This window comes from Cornus florida, unplaced genomic scaffold, assembly GCF_030987335.1.
Source record: "Cornus florida cultivar Cherokee Brave unplaced genomic scaffold, ASM3098733v1 CherokeeBrave_3.0.0_Hap2_Chr11, whole genome shotgun sequence".
NCBI lineage: Eukaryota > Viridiplantae > Streptophyta > Magnoliopsida > Cornales > Cornaceae > Cornus > Cornus florida.
Window position 1 is genome coordinate 29,076,813 of NW_026775581.1, and position 23,887 is coordinate 29,100,699.

The window sequence follows — 23,887 nt, forward strand, 5'->3', positions numbered from 1 at the left end:
GGAATAAATCAACTCCTTGGATTGCCATACATTTATTACTTTTGCAACTGGATTTAGTTAGGCTAATTGCAGCATTGCATTACTAACATGCATTTTGATGAAATGTGGAATGATAGTAGCATAAAATGAGCAACTTATCTAGCATTCTCTCTTTTATTCCCATTTCGCATGTCATCGTCGTCATCATCGATCCTTTTCTTTATCCAGGATCCTTTATCCCAAGTGATGGTCAATAACATGATCTATTTTATTACACCCCGCGTATTTAACTTTTAAAATCATTTCTAATTATTTCATCTAAGTCTTTTCTGGTCAATCCACTCTCTTACTTTCTCTGCAAATTAACCTGCCTTCTCTCACTGGTGCATCAGCAAGTCTCCATTTTATGTGGCTATATTGCATAAGCCTTGCTTTCCCTTATTTTTGTTACTAATTAGGCATTATTTATAATCTTTCACTTGCACTTTAATTAGAAAGTAATCTTCATGTTCTCTTATTTTGTCACTAATAGGGATTTTTCCTAATTTCTCCCTTATATTTTGAGTAATAAATCTCTCTCTTCTAATCACTGCTTTCATCCATCTCAAGATTCTCATTCAGCTACATGAATGCATTGGTAATTGGCTTAAAAACTGTCCTATAAGATTTTCCTTATAACTTATTTGGTACTTTTTTTTTTGGGTTCAATCTCATATGATACTGCTAACATGTCCTCTGTAGATGCATGAATTATTTTTTCTATTGATGGAAAGTTTTTCTTTTACACCAAACACTCTGCCTCTTCTCTCCTCTTTTACCCTATTTATACATCATTTGTCTTTACCTCGTTGCACCGTTTTTGGGCCTCTTTTTGTACATGGGCCGGGCAGCATCTGATTGGACTTTGAGCTGGTGGACTTCCACATGGGCTGATCGGGCTGACATGAGCCCAGCCCATAACAGTAGGGTGTGGGAAATGGAAAGGCATTTAAGGGTAAATCTGCCCTTTCATCCTCATTTTGTTCATACTCCACAATCATTCTAGCAACATCATTGTTTCTTTTTACTTTTTATCTTTGTATTATTGATCCTAAGTATGAAAATTGATTATTCGAAGGAATCATTTCGTCTTGAATTGTTAATCATATTATTACTTTCTCAAACTTTATTAAATTTACATCTTAGTCTTACTAATTCTTCATCCTTTCATTTTCAATGCATTTCTTCAAATTCCTAATTATGTTCTCAAGATCATCAGCAAAAAATATGTTCCACAACTATGTAACCAATGAATAATATGTTCCATGGAGTGTCTTCTTGTATGTATTCGTTATTGATACGAGGTGAAGGCGTTGACACTACGATAAAATTATTCTATTGTAATCTCAAGGTTACAAATTCGGAACAAGAAAATTGTTAGACAATTACCACTAACCAATAATACAATCAAGAATCACAACAGAAGAGTAAGCATGTCATACACAGATTTACATGGTTCAACAAAGCTTACGTCAACGGTAAAGATTTAGCAAAATATTTCACCATTTATATATTGTCCTATAAAAGAGTATTTTAAGGGCAACCGCGATGCAATCGGGCCGAAGCAAAATTCAGATAACACACATCACGAAATTACCTCTCCATATGCAAAGATAGGACTACGTACAACTCCAAACCTCGCAATAGCAGCTGCTCATGTATTAGATTTTTTCTTAACAATAATCTTTTTGCATATGTTAAGAACTTCAATGTTTGTCTTATTTTAATATCTTTAATAATTTTTATTAAATTTTAAAGGGACTCTTTTTCTTTAAAGAGTTTACCAAATTATATTTTTTGATACTCTATCATATGTCTGCTCTAAGACAAAAACCATCTGCAAATCTTTTTTTATTATTATTTATAATTTCTATCAATTGTCTAATTAAATAAATAACCTTCATAGCATAAATCCAAAATGATTTTCAAACAATGGGGATTCATTTTTTAATCTTTATTAGTTTCATTGTATCACTCGTTAGTTTAATTCCTTGATAATTACAACAATTTTTTATATCACTTTTATATTTACAAAATTAATACTATAGTATTTTCTTCTCCATTCACTAGGATTATTTTTTCTTTTAGAATTTTATTGAATAAACTTATCAGTCAATCAGTTCCTACTTTTTCTAAAGTTCTCCACGCTTCTATTGTTACACTTGCCATCTGTCAACAGCCTCTTTAACTAATATATTTTGATCTATATATTTAATTCCATGGCATAGTTCTGATCAAACAAAAGAAATAATATATATTCATGGAATAAATAAAAACACACCATGAGGCCATGAATAACATGTACACACATACTTGAACAGGAATCAATAAATCAAATCTTCATCATTATTAGATAAAAATCACCTGAGTTTCTGATACCACTTGAAATGAAAGCAATTTGCACTTAACCATATATATATATATATATATATATATATATATATATATATATATAGGAGAAGCAGTGTGAATTCATCTCTCCCACACACACTGCTTATTTAAATTAATCTCTCTCACACACACAGCTTCTCCCATATAAATATATATGTATATATATGGTTGAGTGTAAAAAAAAACTCCTATTGTTTTTAATTTGTGCAAATAAGGACAAATCATAATTCACTAACTACACGTCAATCTCACTTATAAATAATATATATTTTTTAACTGCATTTTATCCCACTTATTAATGATTTTTGAAAAATTGTAATTAAAAAGTTAATGGTAAACCAACTAGGAGAAAAAAAAAAAGTTAATGGGAAACTCAAAAAGTTTGGCTCACGTGATATTAAAGCCTTGTGCTTGTTTATTATAGAGAACACGATATGGTAAAAATATCGATATTAATAAAATAAAATAAACAATTTTTTGTAAAAATATGTTGCTTAAGTTTGTGTCCAGCTGAAGAGTAATTAGATCAAAATTTTAATTTTGATAGAAATCCTAAGTTCATCTGATAATAATTTGTGTCAAAACAAATTCGTTTATTTAATTATTATTATTATATATAAATATATAATTAAGGGAGGCTCATTCATTTACAAGAAAATATAATGCAACTATTATTTAGTGGAGATAATATTGGCGAGAGAGAGAAAAAAAGGAAAGAGATATAATATGGCGGCACAAAAAGATATTTTAGAGAAAAAAAAAATTAGAGAGAGAATCAACGGTTGCGAGATATTTTAGAGAGAGAATATATATATTTTTAGAAAGAGAGATTATGGTGATACACATAGAGTTTTCCTTGGACAGGTCTTGAAGTACATCCAAACAAACTCATTCAGTATTCAAATATATACAAAATTAGTAGAGACATTCTTGTCACACAGAAAGGGCACTTTTGAATTTTTTTTCTTTTTTAAATGATGTCACCAACGGCTTTTTTTCAATGAATCCACTCAGTAGGGGGCATATTGTTCAAAAGAAGAAAAATACAAGGTGATTATATGTACTTTTTTTTCTAATAGGAGTGCTTCTTGCACATTTTTTATATAGGAAGGGATTTTGTTTTTGCACTTAACCCATATATATATATATATATATAGATGTATAAAACCCACATCTCTCTCTCTCTCCAAAGTTTGAGTTTTTCAGTTCTTCCCTTCTCTGAAACGTGTGTTATATATATAGATTATGGGTTCTTCTCTTCTCTTAAATTTTGAAGTCCGAAAACTCTACCTCTGTTTGCTGATGTAATGCTGTATCGTTTTCAGTATACCTCCTTATCCATAGCTTCCACAATCCAAACTCATTTCATACACTACAATATCGTTGAATCACCAACCATCCAAACACAAATTTCGAACAATTTTTCAACTTTTTCATCAGCAACAAACTACCAACAGGAGAGACCAACAGCACAGAATATATACACAAATACATAAGAGAAAGTAGTCAAAGTAGATCTTCTCTGATTAGTGAGAAATAAAACCAAGTAAATATACGGCCTAGGCTACCAGAGAGAGTGTATTACAGTTAACTATGATAGTAATCTCACCATTGCTTCGAACAGAGAAGTTAAATTAGTAAATAAAGAGAATGTTTGCCGCATTTGGAATGCTCTAACCATAAAATTTTGATGTTTCCACCAAATTGTACCTGTTGGGAAGCTGTTTGCGAAAGCACTACTATAAGTATGAGAGTGGACAGCTCCCAACCTTGGGTGATCACATTGCAGATGCACGTTAGCAAGCGGAAAAACTGTTGCTCTTCAAGAACAAAAGTATGACGATGGGGAACACGTACTATTGACACACAATGTTGAACACCCGTGCATCACTTTTACAAGCTCAACTGTAATTAAGTTCGCTTACATGTAAACTCAGTATATTATCTATGAACTCAAATGGACATTAAAACTGAACAGTCAAATGCCAAGTTTTCAAGGACAGCCTCCAATATATATGAAGTTGAAGTCTTGTACACAGAAGTGCCGTTGCAAAGGTGATTTGACATATGGGCATTTTGGTCTTTTTCAAAAACCATGTTTATTATAATAAGGACAGATACGTAATTACACAAGGATCGTTAACACCATCCACTTGACACGTTTGACAGGGGAGGTCAGTGTAATTTGGCAATCAATGGGGGAGATGTATATTGACGATACCTTACCTTGAAGGAGGTTAGTGCAATTAACCCTAATTAAATTTCAGGAGCCACATTTCAGCTCCATCTTACATCTAATAGTTCCATCTCTTTAGGTTCTGACTCACATTGTTTAATGTCATGATCCGAGGAAGCTTCCAATGCCCATATTAGAATAACTGAGGACCAATATACAACCATAGAAAAACCCCTTCTATAACCTTCCAAAAATCATTTCCAAAATAAAATTTCAAATTGGTAAGGCAAAATGGGATGTCTACATAAAAAGTACCTTACAACACACAGCGTCCTAACAAAGCTCTCAACCCAGAGGAGAACTTGCGGATCTGAAGTGGAAAGACGTTTATGACGCAATGAGCCAACCAGAGAACTCTTGCATTCCAAACTGATTTTAGTCCTCTCTATCTATTGCAAGACTTCTGCCGACTTTGTTAATCTGCCTATGAGTGATCCTTGTAATGTTGTACAGAATGCTATCTGTTCGTGTTTTTCAAAAGAGTAAGGATCTCAACATCATCCAAGTGTGATTCTGAAAGAAGCTGGCAAGGGGTTTTGCCTTCTTTATCAACAGCTTGTGGATTGGATCCCCTGCAACCAAATTGGTAACAAAGAGGGCATACTTTTCTTAGTAATTCGGTGAATAGTTAACAAAATGGAAGGAGACGTGCCATAGTACAAAGATGATTTAGATCAATATCAGAAGATATAGTTTCAAGATGCAATCTCAATACTTTGGGACCTCATCTGCATACTGAAACACAGATATATAATGACTTTGCCAATCACTCTCATTACCAAGAACAGGATAGAAAAAATAATTTCAAACCTCTTCTTTATCCCTCGAGAGACTGAAATTACATGTAACCAAATAAGGGAGAAGTTTTCAATGGGATTAGATGGAACCACAAAAAAATTGAAACCATACAGAGAATTTGGTACATTGTAAACCATCTGGATTGAACGTTCACACAATCACACCTTAAAAGAGGACTTGAGAACTCCCCTGTCCACTTTTAGTATGACTTGCCATATCATTCAACAGAATGTGAAGGAGCAGATCTGGAAAATGGTATATGAACTCAGATAGGAACAATTCTACTGATCACTATTAATAAATATAATAATTAATCATCTTTCTTCCATGGTTTTCTATTTCAATCTTCAGTCAATTCGAAAGTTAAATCTGGATCCATCTCACTGAATTTTCAGTCTTCAAACAAATTCTTTTATGAATATTTGATTAAAATTTTCCTGTTTTTTGACAGAAGTTCTGCAAAGTTCAACCAAATTTCTGCACAATGATACTGAATTTCCAGCCAAAATAATAAAAAGATTATTAAAACCGCAGTTTTTAACTGAATCATGAATCTTTTTAACAACTAAATTATGAATCTGATTGTTCTTAATTTGGCCAATTTTTTTAATCCAATTTTTCTCATTCAAATTAGGTTATATAGGCCAAATCTGATCTTCCAGAAAAATTTATGATCGAAATCATTTAAATCATTCAATCCAATGCAAGCTCATATAGGCAAGCCTAAATCTAAGAATAAATGTAAGCTAAGCCTATAATTAAGCCTAAACATATGTAATAGAAGATATGCAAATAGACAAACTAATATCAAGCCTAAATCTGAGGGAGCTATCTAACATAGCCTATAATTAAGCCTAAACATATGTGACAGAAGATATGCAAATAGACAAGCTAATATCACGCCTAAATCTAAGGGGATTGTCTAACACTCACCCGCAAAATCAACAGTCTAGGGAGGATGAGTTGGGAATATAGAAGCTCAAAGCAATGCTTGTGAACCCCCTTAGTGAAGATATCTGCAGTTTGGTCGGCAGAAGTAACAAATTGAACACGATGGTTACCATAGAGAACAAGTTCCCGACTGAAGTGATAATCAAGCTCAGTATGCTTGGTGCGAGCATGGAAGACACGATTGGATGCCATGTAAGTAGTGCTGTGGTTACCATAGAGAACAAGTTCCCGACTGAAGTGATAATCAAGCTCAGTATGCTTGGTGCGAGCATGGAAGACACGATTGGATGCCATGTAAGTAGTGCTGTGGTTCTCACAGTACAGCATGACAGGTGTGGAGAGAAGCACATGAAGCTCACATAGAAGGTGTCGTATCCAAACAGTCTCTGCACAGACATGATCGAGTGAGCGCTACTCAGACTCAGAACTTGAATGAGAAACTGTAGGTTGTGTCTTAGAACTCTAAGAAATGAGATTCGGGCCCAAGAAAACATAGTAGCCAAAAGTGGAACGCCGAGTATCATGACAACCAGCCCAATCAACATCAGACAAGGAATGAAGGACTAAAGCCCCGGAGAAAGGGCGAAACACCAATCCAAGATCCAAAGTGCCACTGAGATAGCGCAGAATGCGCTTAACAGAAGCAAGATTGTTCAAGGGGCACTCATAAACTGAGCAACATGATGAACTGTAGATGCCATATTTGGATGGGTCAGAGTCGGTACTAAAGAGATCCAACCAGGAGGCGTGGCAATTTATTATTTTATTTTATTTTAGGTAATATGTCCTCTATAATTTTTGGTTTTCTATTGTAATTTTTTTTTTTTTTTTTGGTTGGTATTGTTAGGTATATGAGTCGTGTGGCAATTTCCTACTCAAAACTTCGGTTGTAATGTGTCAAAGTGTCTTTGAGTCACATTAGTACAAGCATTGAAGACAAACAGAAACAAAGAATTGTGAAGAACATGCGAAAATTTGCATCCTCAATAATATATCTAGGGCATAATATGTAAATCAACCTTAGAAAGACTTTATTTGACCTAAATTGATCTTGGAGAGGCTCAATATTTTGATTTAGAAGAGTTTTTTTTAGAAAAAGGCTTTTGAAAACAAAGGATTCAACTTATTTGAAAATTTAAAAATCTTTATAAAAAGGAGATGTCGATCGATCTAACATCTTCCACAGCTGACGATCAAATGGTGATCGATCAATATTTTTTCGAAAAACAATCTTTAAATCCAATATGCCTCGATTGATCAAAACTTTTTTAGCGGTGCTTGATCGAAGTCCCAATGGATTAAATGCTTCAGACCTATAATTTTAGAACTCTAGAAATAAATTTCTACAAGGATTTAACTTACAAAAATGTATGGGCTATCTATATTGGATTATAGTCATTCTACGTAATGATTTTGAGGCCTCTAATCATCTAAAGAGAGAAAATCCTTGGGAGAGCAAAATTCCCCAATTACTCAATCTAGGATTTCTTTAGACACCATTACATGTTGGGTAAAGTGCAAAAAAATCCCCTGCTATATAAAAATTGTGTAAATACACCCTAACGTGTAATAAACAGCCTGACCTTTTGAAATTGTGCAAATAATAACATTCCATCACTGTATTGTTAATGAAGCAGCAAAATGACAAAAATGCCCTTATTGAAAAATAAGGTAAAGGAAAAAATAAAAAATTTAGACGAAGTGAAAAGACAAAAAAAGACACAGCAGAAGCAGAAGCTATATATATATTGCTTAACCCACCACACAGTCTCTCTCTCTCTCTCTATATATATATATATTGACAGAGCAGAAGCTATAAATGTTCACGAATGGACAAGAGAACAACTTTGAATCAACAAAGTTAAGAGAAAATTGCAGAACAATCTGATATATTATTTATAATTAAATTCATTAATTCTGCTCTCTTGTATTACATGCATATTTGTAATAGAGAAAACCTAATACTATAAGAAACTAACACCATAAGAAAACCTAATAAAATAAGAAGGATGGACAACCATTATAGAAGCAGATTCAAAAGGAGCAAAGCCTGTGGACAAGTGGCTGGCCAGATGGCCTAGAGACTTCAGTGAAAAATTTGATGTCAGTATGCATCAAGCTGTAACTAGGAGTTTTAGGGTGTGAGAGCTGTTAACCTAGTTGTAACTCATTTCTCATCTAGAGGACTATTCCTAACTGGACTAGGTCCCATAAGTTCTCCATATTTAGGGTTGTCACGTAAAAAAGTTGTGTCTATGCTTTGCTTTACTTTTTATGGATGCATGGCTGTGAATGTGTTAAAACATTTGAAACCTAACCAATATGATCTGAAATTCAGATCACAATTATCAAGGAATAACGGTAATTCAAAAATAATAATAATAAATAGTTGGTTGCAAATACGATTTTTAACTGAAATACATCATCGATCTAGTAGTTTTAAAATTCAGATATATCTTGTTTCATTAAGGACTGAGGTAATGCAATAATATTAGGTTAATAACTTCCTGCAGTTCAACATTTATTTTGTTTGTTTTTTTACTTAAGATACCAAAGATCAGGAGGACTTTCAGTCAGCGTCACTAGTAAAGGAAATATAATAAACAAGTTCTACAAGATAGATGGTCAATAAAATTTTCATTTCAGAATATTTTTTCTTCCACCATCTTTTTGGTAGGTAACTCAGGGTATTCATATATAAAAACTGCAAGTACAAGTCTAACAGAGGGTATTCAGTTGCATTTATATACAAAAAAGATTGTGGAAAGTCCAAACATAAATAATACTTCCACCAGACAGCTTTAAAAAAATCAATACCCAAAGAATATCATGTATATCCATTATATATCATAAGCTACTCTAGACGAAATAAAGTTACAAGGATTTAAGACAAAATTAACATATTAAATATTATACAAAGCAAGGAACAACCTTGTAATCTAGTTAACGTAAGCAAACAAAATGTGAGTGAAGGTGGAACTTAAGCACGGTCTAAAATTTTGACATATCAACCTATTGTGTCTTTAAATTAATTCTTGCTCCTATATAATATTATGAAGTCAGATGCAAATAAAGTAGGATGATATAATAGGTAACAACCTACAAATAACTAACTAGAAAGATCCAAAATTTTCCAAAGCCTAAAGAAATTCTTACAACATAAAACACAAAAGAAAAGAAAATGTTGCATATTGTATACCAGGAACATACCATCCCCAAATGGAGAGACATAAACGTAAACTCCACAAATAAATAAATAAAAACTAAACTTAAAGATATAAGAGAAAAAGAACCACCTGGTAAGAAGAAGTTTAATAATTGAAATTCTTCCTCTGATAATACTATGATGCAGTGGTGTCTGACCTCTTGAATCAGAAGCATTTACATTTGCACCATGCTGTAGGAGTAGCTCTACCATGCCAATGTCAGCAGTTTGGCATGCCAGGTGAAGCAGTGAACAGCCATCGAAAAATCCATTAATTAATTGATCTTTCCTTTCTCTTAGCAAGTTCAAAGAATTTAAGGAGGTCTTATCGGAAGAATCACCCGATAATGAATCAGATTTTTTCTTCATGCTTGCATGCTCTTGCAATCGCATTACTTTAAATAAATTTGAAGATGAATTATGTGAGTCTTGTCCATGGATAGCATTGACTTCTGCTTCAAAGATGACAAGTTGGCGGTAAACGTCTTTCTTGTCATTAGTACGGACACTATCCCACAACTTCTTTGCCATTGAAAGAAGATTCTGTTTCACATTTACTTTGTAAACGAAACGTTTTTCCACATACTGCAGTCAGTGAAACACATTTTATGTTCAAAACTATCAAACATATGATTAACATATAAAATTAGGCACCGTATAGTTGCATGTTTGGATATACAGTAACTGTAAACATATATCTATCAAAATGGAGGTCTACAAATAAATATACATACAAGGTTATGTATCTTTATGTATAAGTTTGTAAGTCAGTACATATGATGTATATAAGTTTTGATTGACCAAAACTTGAACAATATGTAAGAAGATCAAAACCTAATTCCCTTCAATGAAGTGGCAATAGACATCAATGTGCTTGCCCACTTGTTAGGACAGGACTGTTTGGTTATGATAGAGAAACACGAAGCATGAATGAGTACACATAACACAAACATTACGAGACACGGTAAATATTAAAGAAGAATGAAACAGAACGGTGAGGACATAACCAAAGGAAAAAAAAAAAGCAATGTTATTGTTGGAAATCATATCTATAAGTTGACTCAATGACTGTGGCAGATTTATTGGGTCTTCATTATAGGCTAATGTTTAGGGATTTTATTTTTATTCCGATTTGATTTTATTCTCTTTATTCTGATTTGATTTTATTTTCTTTCCATATTTGTAATTTTCCTCCTGTATATAATGAGAGTCAGGCTCTCAAATTGAGTACGGCAATTTTACCGAGTTACTTTTTGGTATCAAAGCCTCAAACCTACGCCTCCCCTCTCTCTCTCTCTTTCACCGCCTCTTTTGATCTCTCTCTCTCTATCTCATCACAGCCCCTTCCCTCTTTCTTTTTTTCTTTTCTTCACAGACCCTCTCTCTTCTTCAGGTCGCTGTTGTGACAGTCCTAGGGGTAGCCAATCTCCTCTAGGTTCGACCCCTGTAGGGGTATTCCCTTAATCTTTTTCATACACTAAGGGTCAGAAGACTTGTTTGCAATTTTTTGGGACTGCTGAGATATTCAGCAGCATTTTTGGATCGAACCACCGTGTCTCCAGCTTCTTGGTTTGATAAAAATCAGGTTTATTCCTCCTTTATTTGAAATTATTGGTGATCTGTTGAATTGTTTTTTTTAATATTATGGCTAATTCAAGTAATAATAAAGAAACTCTCTCTTCGGCGCAACACACATCGGCTCAACGAGTTACTAGTGTGCTGTTGAATGGCCGTAACTTTGCATCTTGGGCTCGTTCCCTCCGCCTTTATGTTGGTGGAAAAGGCAAATCAGGGTGGCTTTTGGGCACTGAAAAGATGCCAGATATTAAAGATCCTAAATAGGCTCAGTGGGATATGGATAATTGCACCATTTTAGGATGGATGTTTAATTCTATGGAGGAACGAATTTATAATATATTCATGTTTTATAACTCCGTTAATGACTTGTGGACTGCTTTGAATCAAATGTATGCTCATTCTAAGAATGATGCTTGTATTTTTGAATTATACCAAGATATTGCTAAGGCATTGCAGGAAGGCCTGAATTTGTCTGTTGCTAATTACTTTGGGTATTTGAGATCTCGTTGGGAGGAACTGGCTCAATATGAGCCTCTTAGTGAATTTAATGCCGAGGCAGCCTCTCTTTTTGTCAAACATCTTGATCGTCAGCATAGCTATCAGTTTTCGATAGGATTATGCCCTGTTGGAGGCCTTTGCTACTATTGATGGTGAAGAACGCAGACACCGTTTAATTCAGCCCTTACTTGTTCCTCTACCAGTGTCTGAGCCTGCTGGGGATAGTATGGCTTTTGCAGCCAACTTTGGATCGCGTACTTCTAGAGGTTAGATTATTTGTCACCATTGTGAAGGGGTTGGACATGTTAAGACTTGCTGTTTTTATCCTGAACTGAAGTAGAAATTTTTTAGGAACCGTTTATTTGGAAGTGGTTCTTCTTGTACTGCTATTGTTACAGAGACTCCTGCTACTACTAGTGGATCTACTATATTTCCTGGACTGAGCCAGCTTCAGTCTCAAATTGGGCAGATCCAGGACCAGCTTGGCTCCCTTACTTCTAGAGTTGGTGCTCCTTCAGCTGCTCCCACTGCCACTATTGCTACAGGTACTCCTACTGCATTTCATGTTAAGGCCAAGCAGCTTCCTTGGGTTCTGGATTCAGGGGCAATGATCACATGACTGGTGAGTTATCAGTTTTTTCTTCCAATGTCATACTTGTTACCCAATCTATCTATCTTGCGGATGGCTCTACATCTTACATTCACAATAAGGGTGATGTTTGTTTGTCTCCTGATATTACTCTTTCATCTGTCCTTCATGTATCTAAATTTGCCTTTAACCTTTTATCTGTTAGCCGGCTTGCAAAAAACCTCCAATGTGCAGTTATATTCTTACCAGATCACTGTCTATTGCAGGACCTTTGTTCGAAGAGGATTTTTGGCAGGGGTTATGAGCGTGATGGGCTTTACTACTTTGGGGAACCACCAGGAACGGGTCTTCAAGCTTCTGTCCTACCTGCTTCTAGTGCTTATGATGTTTCTTTTCGCACTTTTAGTTTTGGCATGCACGTTTGGGGTATGTAAACTTTCAGTATATATGTTTATTGTTTCCTTCGTTAAATAAAGCATGTAAGGGCCATAAGTTTCAATGTGAAGTTTATGAGCTTTCTAAACATACTAGAACTAGCTATATTTCTCATATGAGTCGTGCTCCTAGTATGTTTGATCTTATTTATTATGATGTTTGGGGCCCTTCCCCAGTTACTGCTTTTTTTGGGCATCTATATTATGTGACATTTATTGATGATTATTCTCGTTGTACTTGGTTTATTTATTGAAAAACAAATTTGATGTGCTTTTTTTATTTACCCAGTTTCTTCAAATGATCAAAACCCAGTATAACACTGTTGCCCGTAATATTTGTTCTGATAATGGACGTGAATATGTTTCGAATGAGTTCCGGACTGAACTTAATAAAAAGGGGATTTTACATCAACTCACTTGCCCCTACACTCTTAAGCAAAATGGTGTGGCAAAATGCAAAAACCGTCATCTTATGTCTGTGGTCCGATGTCTTCTGAGTGGCATGCATGTGCCTAAATTCTATTGGTATATGGCTGTTCTTACAGCTGCTTTTCTAATTAATCGTACTCTCAGTCGAGTTTTAGGTGGTAAGGCCCCACTTCAGATTTTTCAGCTTGATTATACATTGTTTCACCTTTTGCCTCGTGTTTTTGGCTATACTTGTTTTGTTCAAAACCGTAGTCCTTCTCGTCATAAACTTGATGATAAATCTATTAGGTGTATTTTTTTGGGATATTTTGCTATGTCAAATAGCTATCGCTGATAAGATCCTATAGCCAAACATATGTATCATTCTCTTGATGTGACATTTCATGAAACTGTTTCTTTTTATAGTACTAATTTTGTGGTATAGGATTCTCTCTCTTGTGGTATAGAGAAGGAGATCTCTCCTATTGCCCGTCCTATTCCTCTTTTTGAAAATCACACTATCCTGGAATTTCCTTCTCCATCCATGCAGGGTTCCCCTCCACCTTTGCAGGTCTACTCTTGTCGCCATCGCACTCAAACTCCCCTGCCAGAATCATCATCAGAACCAGGTCCAGGTAACTCTCTTTCTCCTGTGGCTCCTACCATTCCTGAGCATACATCTCGTTATCCTACCCGCGATCGTCACCCTCCTAATTGGTATGGTTTCTCTAATAGCACTAACCACCCTATTTCCCGGTATGTCTTTTATGATGGTTTTTCAGGTGCATATAAATCCTTCCTGGGCAAGATTGGGACCGTTTCTATTCCTCAATCAGTGTCAGAGGCCCTCCAAGATCCCCATTGGGTGTCTGTTATGACATCAGAAATGGATGCTTTACAGTGTAATAATACATGGGAACTTGTTGCTTTACCTGCTGGGAAGAAAACGGTTGGCTGCAAATTGGTCTTCACTGTGAAGTACTTAGCCGATGGATCTATTGGTCGGTATAAGGCTCAGTTGGTGGCAAAAGGCTTTACTCAGATTCCGGGCAAAGACTTTGGTGCTACTGTGAGGACTTGCATTTTTAACATTTTTTGAACATGTTGGCATTTATGCATTTTATTTTATTGTTGGGATTATGATTAATTGCAAATGTGGTTATTTTATTTAAATGTCATTTAATTATTTTATGAGGGGCATTATTGACTTTTATTGTGTAAATGACATTTATTTATTTTGTGAGGGGTATTGTGGACTTTTTGCCATGCAAAGGACATAGTTGGTATTTAGAAATTGTTAGAGGGTATTATAGACTTTTTGTTTTACAAATGGCATATATGGTATTTGATTATTTTATAAAGGGCAAAGTAGACTTTTATTATGCAAATGGCATAATTGGCATTTAGAAATAATGGAAGGACATTTTAGTCATTTTGCTTGGTCTTACCTTTGACTAATTGTAGGCTTGACATGTGTGGGTGTATGTGGCTGCACCATATTCATTTTATAGCATATGGTATGACTATTGTTTTGTTCCTAGAAAACATTCTGCAGAAAACCAATTTTTCTATTTCCTTTCCATAGTGATACTTTTTAAGCTAAATTTTGGAAGCTTTGTGTTGGGATTTTGATGGGGCTTTGTGAAGGAAAAATGTTCCTTGGGTAGTGAGGGTTCTTTTGATATCAAACTTGAGTCCATTTCTTTTGTTGCTGGGTTTGGAAAGTGGTGTTAAAAGAAGAGGGTTTTGGTTGAAAAAGAAAGAAGTGGTCTTCCATTTTCATCATTTTGGGTAGCTTTGATTCAATCCTTGGGTGGCTTTTAAATTGTTCTTGCAAGGGTTTTCAAGCTTCGAAGAGGTAGGATTGTCTAACCCTCAATTCCTTTGCCTTTAGTGAGTTAATTTCTTTCAATTTGAGTTGCAAAGTGTATAGAAAACTAAACTGAAATTCTGTGCAAAATTCTGAAACTGTTTGGCTGAAATTACATGCTACTGTTCTGCTCAAATTCATGTAAATTCGTAATTTATCTTTTAGAGATGATTTGATATTATGATAATATAGTTAATTATCTTTCATGGAGAATTGGTTTCACACAAATTGGTTGAGAAATGAATTTACTATGGTTGGGGGCAGATTTTGTCCGAGTTTTCTCATCAACCCTGCTTTAAATGGTAAGGTATTTTGGTGAAGTAAAATTTTATTTTGAAAATATAGTCTTTAAAATTTTAATGGCCTTTGGATTCATTCAATTTGGATGAGAATTGATTTTTTTATGATTTTTCAAAGTTGGAAGCTACAGGCTGGAAATCAGTTTTCTGGGCAGAATTTGTTTTGAAATTATGGGCCAAAACTGTTCCAATTGGGAAGGGATTTTGTTAAACTAAATTGCTACTTTCAAATTACAATGTTTAAGCTTTCATTAGGCTTTGGAATCACTCAATTTGATATAGAATTGAAATTGTTATGAATTTTCAAAGATGAAGGTAGCAAGCTGCGAATGAAACTATTTTGTTGTATAGAAACCTTGGGACATGACACAATTGTGCATTCATCTTGCATGGTCATGGGGTTAAGGTTAGAATGGAAAAGGAAGTGAAAACATCTCATTAAATGATTTTGAAAACCGGATAACAGGGAGGTGCCTTGTATCCGTGAGTTTAGAAAGTGGGATTGAATCAATGATTTGAAAACCAGACAAAGGAGTTGCCTTATGTCTGTGCAGTTAATGGGAATCTAGAGAAAACGTAGGAGTCGTTTACGCGTAATTGTGTCACTAGGCCCCCAAATGATCACAAGGAGTTGCCTTGTATCAGGAATAGATGATCAATTCTCTTCTCGTGGTACTGGGGAGCAGCCCTGGGCGGATTACATTAACTTTTGTGATGGAAATGGGATTTTGGGAAGTGAGAAGTGTCAGTGGCATTAGCATTAGCATTGGCATTGCATGGCACTTCATTTTATTATCTCACATGACATCATGTCTTTCCCGAGCTTATATGATCCCGTTATCCTTTATCTGTTCTTTGTTTGGATTCACGAAGGTATTAAGGAGTGCGCTTTAGGCAATTCCCGCTGAGCTATGGTTGCTCATTCCTATTTTATACACATCTTTTCAGGTCATGGCATGGATGGTGTGGAGGGTGTTCCTCCTAAGCTGTAGACAGAGTCGGGGTTGGTGTTCTGTTGTTTTTATTCCGCATAATAGACTATGTTTTGTATTATATTTCTTCAGAATATCCCAGGCATATAATAAATGTTGTTTCTGACTTTAAGACTTTAAAGTTGTAATGTGGACATTTTATCTATTTATTTTCAATCTTGATTTTGTAAAGGGAAATAGATAGGTGGATGTGTGTTTAAGACAGGTTACAGGGATTTTTTTTAATTATGAGGCTGTGATTGTTTGTGTATTGTGTTCACAATGCGGACTACGGTCTAAGGGCGTGATAGCTACCTTTGCTCCTGTGGCAAAGTTGACGTCTGTACGACTGCTTATCTCCTTGTCTGCTGCCCATTCTTGGCCTCTGCATCAGTTAGATGTCAAGAATGCATTTCTTAATGGAGACTTACTTGAGACTATATATATGGATCCACCCCCTAGATTTCGGACTGAGGGAGAGTATGTTGGGACAGTCTGTCGACTGCGGAAGTCTCTTTATGGTCTGAAGCAATCTCTTAGAGCTTGGTTTAGTCGTTTCAGCGATGTTGTTCTATCTATGGGCTTTGTGCGTTGCTGCTCAAACCATACTTGCTTTATTCGACGTCACTATGATGGTCGCTGCATTATGTTATTGGTAGATGTGGATGATATCATTATAACAGGTGATGATGCTTCAGGGATTACTCAGGTGAAACTTCATCTTCAAAAGTCCTTTGAGGTGAAGGACTTAGGTCCCCTTCGATATTTTCTTGGAATTGAGGTTGCTAGATCCCGTTGTGGAATTTCCTTATCTCAAAGGAAATATGTTTTGGATCTTCTTCAAGATACTGGCATGTTTGGGTGTCGACCCGCTTCCACTCCTATGGACCCCAATCTCAAACTCTCTGTTGAGTCAGGGGAATTACTTCCAGAACCGTCCGTGTATCAACGTTTGGTAGGTCTTCTTATCTACTTGACTAACACAAGGCCCGATCTGACATTTGCTGTTAATGTGGTTAGTCAATTCATGCATGCCCCCTTGCTCAGCTTATATGGATGCAGTCTGCCATATTTTGAGGTATCTTAAGTCGTGCCCTAGAATTGGTTTGTTCTATGCCCCGGGAAATCAGCCTGGACTCTCATGCTTTACTGATGCAAACTATACTGGATGTAAGACAAATAGACGTTCTACCTCTGGCTTCTGTACTTTCTATGGTAATCATCTCATGGAAAAGTAAGAAGCAAGTTGTTATCTCCAGATCCTCAGCTGAAGCTGAATATCGAGCTATGGCTCAAGGTACTTGTGAGCTCCTTTGGCTTCAATCAATTTTGGGAGCGTTAGGTCTTGAAAAGAAAGGTTCTTCAAGGCTTTTTTGTGACAATAAATCAGCCATTATGCTTGCTTCCGATTCTGTCATACATGAAAGGTCGAAACATATTGAGGTAGACATTCACTTCATTCGAGAGAAGGTTCGATCAGGTATCATTAATCCTATTTTTGTTCCCTCTTCAGAACAAACTGCAGACGTGTTCACAAAGTCTGTTGGGCCTTCTCTTCTCCAGCCTTCCATAGTCAAGCTGGGCTTGGTCAGCATATTTGCTCCAGCTTGAAGGGGAGTGTTGGAAATCATATCTATAAGTTGACTCAATGATTGTGGCAGATTTATTGGGTCTTCATTATAGGCAAATGTTTAGGGATTTTATTTTTATTCCGATTTGATTTTATTTTCTTTATTCTGATTTGATTTTATTCTCTTTCCATATTTGTAATTTTCCTCCTGTATATAGTGATAGTCAGGCTCTCAAATTGAGTACGCCAATTTTACCAAGTTACTTTTGTTATATTTATAGAAAAATATTATATGCAATGAACTTCACTGTCATAAGCAAATTAGTAATAATTTATGCTACAAAATGGAATCTTTAAATTATGAATCATACTATTTCTTAGGTACAGTTCCTTTACTTATGCGATGCCCACTTATTTATTTATTGTGGTTAGGTCACACACACACACACGGGGCTCGAACCCCTCATTTCCCTTTTAGGGTGGAGATGTTATACTAGCTGGGTTAATGCCACAATGGTACAATGCCCACTTATTTTGATAATGACTTCCTATATCTTTTTTTCTTGCTTCTTTTCTTTTCTTTTTATTTATTTATTTATTTTTCTTTTATACTTTGTCAAATATTTTACACATTTGAAATAAAAAACAGTTACTAGATTTTTCGAATATTTTTACTCATTCTTCAATACTAAAAGAAAGTCAACCCCAAGTTAAAACTTTAACTTGGTCAGATGTTGCTGAGTGCGCTAAAAATGTAGGTCATGTGTTCAAAATAAAACTTTTATTTTTGAACTGTGAACATGTTAAGATGTGCCAAATAATTGCATACTAGTGTTTGACAATTATTAATGTCCAAGCCGGATACGACTTAGACAAGACATCCATTTTCCTATACTGTCTCAGTGTTTCTTAGCCAGACTTGAGCATGAGCTATGCTAAGAGGTGGCCAAATATCATAATTCTAGCACATACTCACAAACTTTATGAGCCTTAAAAACACACTCTCTCTACTACTATCTGATAATCAAACCTTTTAGACCACATTTTTTCTTGCATCACCTCCATCAAGCATCAAGCATCAAGCATGTCATTTGTGTGCTAGAGGAAAAATGCTAGTTGGTAACGGACCCCCCATCTTAACATCAATATAATAACTCTGTTGACTTTAAGAGATAATCAAATCAAGAGTAAATTATAAGAAGAAGAAGAAGAAAAAGAGAGGAAAGAGGAGGAGAGAAAAAGAGAGAGAGATGGGGAAAGAGAGAGAATGAAAGAATCCTTTCATCCTCCCACCACATTTTATTTATACTAACAAGTTTAAGAAATTACACATAAGCACCCAACATTATATAAGTAATAGCAAATAAGCCCTTGACAACATTCCCCCTCAAGCTAGTGCAAAGATATCTATCATGTCCAACTTGACTAACATATTTTGAAAGCAAGTCTTACTCACACCCTTAGTTAAAACATCAGCAACCTGATCATGTGTGTTGACGTATGGAGTACAAATCAGCCCAAGACGAAGCTTTTCCTTAATGAAGTGTCAATTCACTTCAATGTGTTTTGTCCTATCATATTGAACTGGAATGTGGGCAATGTTAATAGCAGCCTTGTTGTCACAATACAACTTTATTGACTCGTGAACAGGATAACCCAACTCACCCAACATAGTTCGTAGCCATAATAACTCACAAACTCTATGTGCAATGGATCTGAAGTTAGCCTCTGCACTAGATCTAGCTATTATAGACTGTTTCTTGATTCGCCATGAAACAAGATTACCCCCAACAAAAGTGCAATATCCTGAAGCAGATCATTGATTTATCACATACCTTGCCTAATCAACATCAGTATAGGCTTCAACATGCAAGTGGCCATGGCAGCCAAACAATATCCCCTTACCAGTGAACCCTTAAGGTAGTGAAGAACATGATGAGCTGCCTCAAGGTGAGGTGTACGTGGAGCATGCATAAACTGACTAACCACACTAACAGCGTAGGCAATATTCGGGCACGTGAGAGATAGGTAAATCAGTCTCCCAACCAATCACTGAAATCTTCCCACATCATCTAATGGGTCTCCATCCACATCATTAAGCCTATGGTTCTGCTCAATGGGAATATTAATAGATCTAGCACCAAGCCTGCCTGTTTCAACCAACAAATCCAACACATACTTCCATTGAGAAATGAACACCCCTTTCTTCGATCTACACACCTTGATGCCAAGAAAGTATCTCAATTATCCGAAGTTTTTAACCTCGAACTCTGTCCCCAAGAATGACTTCATTCGATGAATCTCTTCTGGATCATTTCCAGTGATAACAATATCAACATATACAATAAGGGGAGTGATGTAGCCCTAGTTCTTCTTAATGAAGAGAGTATGATCTGCCAGACTTTGTGTGCACCCTACTCTTTTCACAGCAGTGCTGAACCTCTCAAACCAAGCACGTGGCAACTGCTTTAACCCATACAAGGCTTTATTTAGCTTGCACACTAAATTATGACCATTGGCAAGCTTAAACCCTGGTGGCATAGTCATATACACCTCTTCCTCCAAGTCACCATGAAGGAAAGCATTCTTTACATCCAGTTAATGTAAAGCCCAATTCAAATTAGCTGCCAAAGAAAGAAGGACATGTATAGAGTTCATCTTGGCAACTGGAGCAAATGGTTCCAGATAATCAATCCCAAAGGTTTGAGTGAAGCCCTTTGCAACTAACTGGGCTTTATATCTCTCATTTGTCCATTCTGCATGATACTTTATTGTGTAGACCCATTTGCAGCCTACTGGTTTCTTACCCCTAGGTAATGGAACAATATCCCAAGTATCACAATTCTCAAGGGCCCTCATATCTTCAAGCATGGCTTCCTTCCATGGAGTTTGACTGAGAGCATCTGAAACACTAGAAGGAACAGAAATAGAGAAGATACACGAAGTCAAAGCACGATATGTTGGAGATAAAGCATCATAGGATACAAACTGAGAAATGGGATGTTTTGTACAACTACGAACACCCTTACGATAGGCAATTGGGACATCAAAATCAACATGAATGCCATTGGGAAAAGAATTAGGAGTATCAATGTTAACTGAGGAATTACCTGGATCAAGGGAGACTTATTGGTCCCGGGGTGAGTCAATGACTTGTTTTGCCCTCTTAGTGCAGACAATTAGCTGCTTTCTCTACTGCACATCATTAGTGTTAGGAGGACTAGACATAGGCACCACAGTAAGAAGCTCCACTGAATGGGAACAGGCAAAGGAAGGGGGGATTCCCTCTGAATGGACGACAAATTCTCTACCTGTATAGTAGTCTCCCCCTGTAGAGAATCCCGAGCAGTAGAAAAAAAAGGAACAGACTCAAAGAATGTAACATCCATGGAGACAAACCGACGACGAGTGGTAGGGTTATAACACCGTGTGATGTCCCGGATTTTTTCTGAATTTTCAGTATTTATTTTTCTGTGCATCGTTTTGCATGTCATATGGGTCTCGGTATTATTTTTTTCCATTATCATTTATTTATTTATTTGGGAATTGATGTGTTTGCATATATATGTGTGTGTGTGTGTGTGTGTGTGTGGTTAGTTAGTGGAGAAAGATATTTTATGGCATATAAGAGGTTTTAGTGAGGTTGTAGGTTATTTTGGACATTTGAGGATGTAGTGGACTTTGACCCAATGTAAACCACTTATTTTAGAAGAGGATAAGGGCAAGCTTGCTTGGACCAACCACCACTCATCATTTTCTCTCTCATTTCGGCCCACTCTCTTCCTCTTACTCCAATTTTCTCTCTCTCTCTCTCTCTCTCTCTATATATATATATATATATATATATATATATATATTTTTTTTTTTCCCTTCTCTCAAAGATTTGATCTAGTTGGGTTGAGATCTAGGCTAAGTGCAAGAAGGGAAGATGGTTCTTCTCTTCAAGAGAGAAATCGGGTTTGGGATCTAAGAGCTTGGTTTCATCATTTGAGGTAGGGATGTTCAAAGTACCATGTTTTGTCTCTTATTGAGTTTTTTCTTCTTGATCCCATGCTATACCTTTTAAATGTTAAATTTGAAGTGAAATAGTTCTTGTGTGCTATATGGAAGAAGTATATTCAAAGGTGGTGTTGATTACATGTATGTTTTGGTTACTAAGATGTTGGAAAGCATCATTATATATGTGACTTATTTCATGAATATACGTATAGACAAATGATGATGATGATGAGCATGTTCTTTAAATTGTTAGAAATTGCAAAGTATGAGATTATTAACTTCTAGAATGCATGATTTCATTCATGGCATGAGCATGGTTGGGAGATTGAGATTGAAATGGTTTTAAGGGATGTGTTTAAGAAGGGTTATGAAAAATAGTTTTATGAAAGGAACTGAATTTCGTGAGTCCGGGGCTAATTCTACCTAGAGGGAGTGCGTGGTGAATTTGGACGTGTAACATTGATTACTAGGCCCCAAATGGCTGCCAGTTTTGGAGTCAGGGATAGCAAATCAATCTCGCCTCGGTAAAGTTGGTTAGCGGTTTTCAGTGTGTGTTGTGTTGGGCCGGGATTATGGTCGGGAAAGCATTACATGTCATGGCATGTGGCATACTTGTATCGATCATGATTTCTTGATGTTCCCATGCATAATCCCTATTTCTTTTACCTATTCGTTGTATGTTGATTTAAGGGAGCCCAAAGCTAATGCTTTAGGCATTTCCCACTGAGCCGTTGTGCTCACCCCTTATTTAATATTTCAGGACATGGCAAGGAAATTGTAGAAGAAGCACCCCCGTAGGATTAGGAGTTGTTAATATATTTTGTTATCTTTTGGAATTGTAATCACATACACAATGAAATCATGTAAATTAACCTTATTCTTTTGTTAGCTCCAAGTGAAGCTTTTGTAATCATGGCCATGGAGGCCATATTGTTTTGTCAATCTAATCTTTTGGGATATGAATCATTCTTTTGAATCATGTGTGTAATGAATCATGGAAGCTTTTATCCTTTAAATGATGAATCAATGGTTTATTGCGATGATTCCATGGAGACCTTATTGTTTTGTAAATCTATTCTTTTGGGATATGAATCATTCTTTTGAAACATGTGTGTAATGAATCATGGAAGCTTTTATCCTTTAAATGATGAATCAATGGTTTATTGCGATGATTTCATGTGTTGTTGTTGGGTTAAATGATGTTTATGAACTTATAATTGTTGATTACTCACTTTAGGATGCAAATGGATGGGTTTGGGAAGTGATCTATTCAATCATATGGGTTTCGTGCATGATCTAAACAAAGAGATGGGATCATCTTAACGTTTGGATTAGATTCTGGGAACCATCTGTGCGATCGGATGCATTCATCTGTGCGCACAAATGGTAATCTATGCAATCGGATACTTTCATTTGTACACACAGATGGTCATCATCTGTGTAATTAGATGCCCTCATCTGTGCACATAGATGATCCCTCAGTTTGGCACCCTCACTGGAATTGCCATCTAAACAATAGGATGGACCATCTGTGCACAGTGTGCACAGATGGTCCAATATTCACTGTTTGACCCCAGCTGACAGTTATACCCCTGAAGAGTTTATATGTTATAATTTAATGTAATAAATGACTATTTTGCCCTTTTGGGGTTTTAAACATTGTTTAACCATGGTAAATAACAATTATACCCTTATGAACTCTAGAATCATTATATTGATTTGAAATGACCGTAGTACCCTTATGTATTATCGGGTTCGGGTAAGGACCCGATTAGCGATCCGGATCCCCGAATTTGGGTCGTTACATACTGATACCCTTTCAGAGTGGCAGAGTATCCAAGAAAGACATATCGAATTGCCTTAGGGTCCATTTTGTCCATGCGATAATGATGCAGAGCAAGTGGAAGAAGACTATTTTCAAGTAGTTGAACACTAAGAAGACGCGACCGAGTTTTAATAAATATGCCAGTTGATGATGAGTCCGATTATGTGATTGTTTTTAGTCTTGAGCCATTTATAAGTCTTTCATCTATTTTATTTCATGCTTAGGATATTATTGTCATTTGATTTTA

At 35.9% G+C, this 23,887-nt stretch overlaps 1 protein-coding gene across 1 annotated transcript in view; it reads right to left on the reverse strand.

Moving 5' to 3' along the window:
• Window positions 1-3,925: 3,925 nt before the first annotated feature.
• LOC132285520 (ADP-ribosylation factor GTPase-activating protein AGD3-like) overlaps window positions 3,926-23,887 on the reverse strand; it is a 98,274-nt gene continuing 78,312 nt past the window's right edge. The window contains exons 18-19 of the mRNA XM_059787708.1: window positions 9,691-10,184; window positions 3,926-5,217 (exon numbers count right to left, since the gene is read on the reverse strand). Of these exons, the coding sequence (XP_059643691.1) occupies window positions 5,103-5,217; window positions 9,691-10,184 (609 nt within the window). The 3' untranslated portion in view covers window positions 3,926-5,102. The remainder of the gene's footprint in view (window positions 5,218-9,690; window positions 10,185-23,887) is intronic.